The sequence below is a fragment of the Monopterus albus genome, unplaced genomic scaffold (genome assembly GCF_001952655.1).
Source record: "Monopterus albus unplaced genomic scaffold, M_albus_1.0 scaffold23.1, whole genome shotgun sequence".
NCBI lineage: Eukaryota > Metazoa > Chordata > Actinopteri > Synbranchiformes > Synbranchidae > Monopterus > Monopterus albus.
In genome coordinates, this window is record NW_018127903.1 from 3977085 (window position 1) to 3983577 (window position 6493).

General features: G+C 38.7%; 2 protein-coding genes across 2 annotated transcripts in view; both read right to left on the reverse strand.

Annotated features, from left to right (window-relative positions):
- Nucleotides 1-1367: 1367 nt before the first annotated feature.
- Nucleotides 1368-3733, reverse strand: pxmp2 (peroxisomal membrane protein 2). The gene is made up of 5 exons (XM_020594411.1): nucleotides 3520-3733; nucleotides 3007-3129; nucleotides 2387-2549; nucleotides 1727-1846; nucleotides 1368-1624 (listed from the first exon to the last, which is right to left on the reverse strand). Exons 1-5 carry the CDS (start codon nucleotides 3627-3629, stop codon nucleotides 1556-1558), a joined length of 585 nt encoding a protein of 194 aa, XP_020450067.1. The 5' UTR covers nucleotides 3630-3733; the 3' UTR covers nucleotides 1368-1555.
- A 744-nt stretch (nucleotides 3734-4477) lies between these two features.
- The window catches only part of unga (uracil DNA glycosylase a), a 2939-nt gene continuing 923 nt past the window's right edge, over nucleotides 4478-6493 (reverse strand). Inside the window, exons 4-8 of the mRNA XM_020594611.1 lie at nucleotides 6449-6484; nucleotides 5762-5859; nucleotides 5560-5648; nucleotides 5275-5453; nucleotides 4478-5166 (exon numbers count right to left, since the gene is read on the reverse strand). Of these exons, the coding sequence (XP_020450267.1) occupies nucleotides 5026-5166; nucleotides 5275-5453; nucleotides 5560-5648; nucleotides 5762-5859; nucleotides 6449-6484 (543 nt within the window). The 3' untranslated portion in view covers nucleotides 4478-5025. The remainder of the gene's footprint in view (nucleotides 5167-5274; nucleotides 5454-5559; nucleotides 5649-5761; nucleotides 5860-6448; nucleotides 6485-6493) is intronic.

Below are 6493 nucleotides of genomic sequence, written 5' to 3' on the forward strand. Positions count from 1 at the left end.
TTTTTGCCCTGACAAGGCAGTTAGTTTCTGGATGTTTTCTGGAAAAGGTTCAAGACACATGGAACATAAAACCCCGACAAGAACAAAGAGCAGAGAAGTGGAGACTGATGCACAGGAGAAGGATGATGAAGAAGATGCTATGCCCTCAACGTCGAGTGCCATTTGTGACTTCAGTTGATATGTCAGATTCAATATGACACAGTTGCTGATTATTGATATTCTACATTAAAAATATTTTTCTTATTTTATTTGGGCTACTTAAATTCATTTCGGGATAGTAAAAACCAAAAGATACCTGCCCGAAGGGCTACCAGGGATTTTGAAATTTTGCGAGCTCTGGATAGGCTATTGCCATTTCACTGAATGTCCTACAGCCCATCCTAGTATTTGTTTATTCTGTTTTTTAAACATCTTTTAAAATTATAAATGGATCAAAACAGTCGTTTGTCAGCCACAGTTCATAATGAAATGATTTAGCCTTGCCTTATTAAAGCTGATGTGACCTTACATAATCATGAAAAAGTCCCCTGTAAACTTGCAATTGTTTGGAACCGACATGAAACAGCTGTTTATTACTCACCTGTTTGTTAAACCTGGATTATTAGGTAGTAAATTCATAAACATGCCACAGGGCAAAGTTACTAATGAATAAAACATGCTCTCATTAGCAGAGTCACATTAAAGTTATTAAAGTAGGGAAGGGAAAACGAATCTGAAGTAAAGAGAAGGGTGTGACCAGCTATCTGTGTGTCAGTGGAACAACGCTCGGAGGTTGGTTTATGGAGGGAAGGATTTAACCGGCGGACAACATCAGAAAACACAGTTTTAGAGGGTCTGTTCACAGTTTAACATGAAGTTAATACACATCCTTTTATTACAAATTAATCAAAACCAAACAACTTGTTTTCTTGTTTATATATTGTATTGTTATGTTCTAAATGTTTATCTTAAATTGACCAATGTCACATAATTTTGTTAAAAACGTTTGGTTTGGCTTTTTTATCAATACAAGGCACTGCTATAATTTACAATTGACAGTAACAACATGGTATATTTATACTAACTGGGTATGATAAAAACTTTAAAAATGAAGTCCCAAAAATAGATTTAAATGTTTGTTCACATTTCCTGAAACCTTGTTTCAGCTCAGGGGTGGAGCTAAAATGCCCACTTTAGCACTGCACATTTAAACATGGCATTCTTTCAATATTTATAGGAGACTGTCTCAATCATATGAATGGGGGTTTACTATTATATCATAAAAGACGTTGGAAGTGCTCTGTAAAAGATAAATATAGGGAATTAAAAACTATATTGTGTTCTATTATTACAAAGACACATTTCAGAAGTACCATAGCAACATGTTATAATAGCTTAAAATCATGATACAGGTTTATTACAAGTTAAATTGGCTGTAAGTTATTGTCCAGATTAAGAACAGGTGCACAGCAGAGCATTAACCAGCCTGGTTGTATCATCTCAGTTCTCTGGCATTCACAAACATGCCAAAGTAGCACTCTCCTCCAGTTTTTCTGTTAAGAAACCTTGGGATGTTTCATTTCCTCACAGATGCAAGGTAGGCATACCAGAATAAGGCGATCATATTGGCAAACAGGACCCGGAACTAAAAGTAAAAGACATATACAGTAGAGGGGAAAACATTGTAGGTGCAGACAGTGTGTGACTCATCATTTGTTGAATGGAAGGAAGCCAGTGAAATGCATACCTGAACAGGCACAAAGTTGACATTGATGAACTGGAAGGGAGTCCAAACTTTCCAATTCATCTTCAAAGCAGTCCAATAACTTCTTCTCATCTTCTTTACAAAGTCTTCCCTCCCTTTAGCCTGACAACAGATTAAAAGTACTATATATTCATGTTGCTTTGCTTATGTACAGATAGATAGCCTATAACTTGATTCAATTTATTTTTATTCCTCCTCTCAGATCCTGAATGTGTTTTACCATCATCTGATTTTAACTGTTACAGTGTATGCTTGTTTCTACCTACTACATTATTGCTCCAACAAATCGGCTGAGCCTGAATGTGCCATGTACAGTATTTGCATTTTCATGATTGACAGGATGTTCTTATAATCTATCCCAGTGAGTGCTCATAAACGACTGCATGCTTGAGCAGAGTGGCAATTAACAGAAATACTCCTCACATGTAGGCACTTTACAGCTCCTACATACAGCAAATGTAGGTATTGGGACAGACCCGTACTAGATCCTAAAAATTTGAGAACCCTGGCCTCTGCTGCAGCAGTTCTGACCACTCTTTTTTTAATCTCTTTTAAATCCTGCAACTTTATAGGACAGCAATATCAAATCACTGAAGTGCCCCTTTAGCAAGATGATTAGGGACAGCTTCTGTGATGACCCACCTCCAAGATGTTCATGACAAAGTAGAAAAGGAGCAGGAAGGCGGGCGCAAAAATAAGTCGATCAAGTAGCAGACGTTTGACTATACAGTAGTGGTCTGTGGTGGGCATCCACACCTCCATCAGCTGGTAGAAGTAATGGCTCAATGGTCCTGTAATAAACAACCTACAACAGGCAACAAGGCATAAGTACCAAAAAATATAATACACAGTGATATAAGACAGGAGGCCAAAGATTATGACAGGGAACCTCGTTTCTTTTGTGTACCAGTAAACAGTTGCTGCATCATAGTTTACTCTGTAGTCTAACTGGAACACATCACTACATTTTTGTATCTCAGTTTTCAGTCCGTATAAAGCACGGGTGACCAATTCCAGTCCTCGAGGGCCGCTGTCCTGCTTGTTTTCCAGCTATCCCTGCCTGACCTGCATCCCTGCCTGCCCTGCTGCTGATGACCTGGCTCAGGTGTGTTCAGTCAGTCAGAAGCTGGAAGATACCATCTTGGATGAAAGTGGAGTGAGGAAAGATAAAGTGAATTGGTATCTTCCAGGGATAGTTGGAAAACAAGCAGGACAGCGGCCCTCGAGGATTGGAATTGGCCACCCCTGGTATAAAGTCTCACCCATAAATTGCATAGCGTGCAGCTCCAGCTGTGTCAATCTCAGTGACTGGGCCCCCATTTCTGGCGTTTTTTCTTGCCTCCAAAATCTGAGACAGAAGATTTCCTAAAGCTGAGAGGATGCCACTGAAAATATAAAAAAAAAACACCAACACCTCTATCATATATGTAAGATCTACTTTTATAATAGGGACTCTAATATAAATAAAACTGCCTTATACATTTTAATGTTTATGGTAAATTGCTGGGGTGGGAGGTCTCAAGGCAGAAGACGATTAGTTGAAACTAGAGTGCTGAGACAAAGGCCAGTGTGTGGTCAATGGTCAAAATGACAAGCTACACTTTGGAGTCAACAAGCGAATAACAACGGTTAACAAGCAAACGGCGACTTAAACGTAACTGGAATGATCTGGCTTCACGTTCAGGCTGAAGAAGAAACTCGGCAAAAAAAAAACAAGCACCAGACTGCAGAACTTTAACAAGCTAAACAGTTAATGAATAACCAAAGGCACCGACCTCGTTACAGATTTTGTGAGGATAGGGTATTTCTTCAAAAGAATCAGATACTGCTGCAGTAAACGGAAATGTGGGGACGCATCCCGGGCGAGCACACTCTGCACAGGCATTTTCACCTAACTGTACAAACATTACCACCACTAAGACTGACTGGGGCGAAGTTGAAAAGGGAACTCCGCCAGTCTTCCTGTCGACGTCATTGCGTCACTTGTGAAGCCAGGTCTTCACGTCGACGTTTAAAACAGCCGTTCAGTTGTGTTTATCAGCTGTAAAAACTGATTTCTTTATCACAAGCATTTTATAATGCGTGTATGTCAAAACACAGACGGAAGTAATAAATTAAAGTAAAAAAGTTAATTTGTTTGTTTAATCACGCTATATTTTCCACAATCCATCGCGATGTCTGTAAATCCTCACATTTTAGAAGCTGGAACCAGCATCATGTGTTTCTCCTAACTGGTATTTGACCTTACCAGTGTTCCAAGTTAGCACCGTTCATTAAATATAATGCATCGTTCAGAGCATGAAAAATGTAAAAATATTTTTAGTCCTCAGGTGTTTAAAGTTTCACTTTCTTAAATTAATCAGTGGTATAAGAACATTCCACCAATGCAAATAACCTTGTTTAAATTCTATGCATTTTCTTTTTTTTATAGTTCTAGTGCAGCAAACAGCTGTAAGCCACCTGCTTTTGAGCTAAAGACACTTGTTTAAAAATATTTAAGTGTTGATTTAAATCACTGAACTTTCTTTACTACCGTGACCATTTTTTCACATTTCCAGTTTTGGCTGATAAAAATCCTGCATATCAAAGCTTACAGTTCTACAAGAATGCTGTCATGCAATGCTCAAGAATGAGTTAGGTTTAAAAAAAATAATAATTATACACACACACACATATATATATATACTGTATATATACAGGCTTTCTAAGATTTGGCACTTAATGGTCTGTAATAAAGCTCAAAACCAAGTTGAGAGGATGCTAATAATTGTGAACAAGTTAAATTAGCAGAACTTGATGTCTTCTGGTATGTTTAGTTCTACTTCCATAATGATACTTTAATGTATCCATTAGGTTTTACAAAACCAATCAGTGTGTACAATGCCTACTGCATTATGGATGTCTGAGGAAGTAAACGTTTCAGGCTATAACTGTACTGAGCAACTTCAGAGACACTAAAACATTACATCCACTCTTTGGAACCACTTTAATTGAACATTTCAGTAAAAAAAAAGTATTAAAAAAAGCTTCACTTTAATGTGCAAACCAAAAAGGCAAATAGTGTACACAAACATATTTACAATGTTGAAACTGACAGGTGCAGGTGATACACATATGCACTACAAGAGTAAGTTTGAAAAAGGGCTTTTAAGAAACTGACATGAACTCTTCCATAAAAACTCAGCACACTACTGCTGAAACAGGAAACCGGAAGAGCTTATGTGTGGGTTTTGGTCCATAGTTAATCGTCACACATTAGAAGAGCTAACGTGCCTAACAACTTAAAGTGCTGTCCAGTCTATGGGAGACTTTCCAGATTTCTTCAGCAGCTCATTGGCCTTTGAGAAATGCCTACACCCAAAGAATCCACGATGAGCAGACAAGGGAGAGGGATGCACTGCCTGCAGCACATGGTGGCGTTTCTATACAGACAGTGCGCACAAAATGACACATCAATGTAATTAAATTAAATTAAAAAAAAAAAATCTTCTGTTGAAAGTGTTTACATTTAAACGAGAGTGTAGACCCACCCTGTTAATAGCGGCTCCCTTTTTCTGAGCATATGATCCCCACAGCAGGAAGACGAGGCCTTCTAGGTTAGTGCTGAGCCACTGAACCACAGCGTCAGTGAAAGTCTCCCAGCCTTGGTCTTTGTGGGAGTTGGCCTGGTGTGCTCGGACGGTCAACACAGCATTGAGCAACAACACACCTAATGTGCAAGGTCACCAGTGGAGAAGATGGCAGCTCTGTTAATGACAGAACGCTTTCTCTTGTGTAACTGTATGCAAACAGTAAAAAAAAAAAAAAGAAAGTACCTTGTTCAGCCCATCCAGTCAGATCTCCATGTCTAGGGTGTTGAAATCCTTCAATGTCTGAGACCAGTTCTTTGTACATGTTCTCCAAACTGAAAATGAAAAGAATCAAGTTGGTAATAACTATGACTTATTAAAAGATGTAGCATCACTACTGGATTTTAAGCAAGGAAACTGACTGTGTGACACTGAAAAGACTCCTAACCTGGGTGGAGGAGGCACTGGTCTTTTGACACTAAAGCACAGTCCATGGGCTTGGTTAGGACCATGATACGGATCCTGGCCAAGGATCACCACCTTGACCTGGGGTTAAGAGACAGATAAACAGACATGTAATCCATCAGACAGAACATAAAGTCTGTCTCCATTTTTGTCAGTATTAATACGAGGTCATTTAGTTTAAGCACTGATCGACTTATCTGAAAGGTCTGCACTGCACAGATTAACAATAATTTAATTCTGAAGATACATCAAATCTGGTGACAGTACTGAATCAGCAGAGTTTCAGCTAGAATTTGATCTTATTTGCAAGTTTTCTGTGAGCTCTGTAAAGTGGAACATTCTGGATCATCAGGCACATTATTTGGATCCAGATCATACTTCAGTGTGTGGCAGATCTTATGTCAATATTATTGTGTAATTTATGTCTAATCATTTTAGGCACTATGTGTGGAGTTAGAAGGAAAAACAACTAAATTGGTTCCATGGCACAGTGGTGAAGGATCAAAATTCTTGGATCCAGATCAGCACCAAAATAAAAATATTTTTTTGAGGTTATGTCAAAAGTCCCATTAGCGTCACAGACACAGCTGACCTTTATTAAATGTTTTTATGTACTTTGTTGTCAGAGACCTTCACGGTTCAGGGAAAGTCCAAGTGCTGTTTCACTTACGTCTTGGATGTCCCACATCTTTGTCCAGGTGAAGAGCTGTTCAGC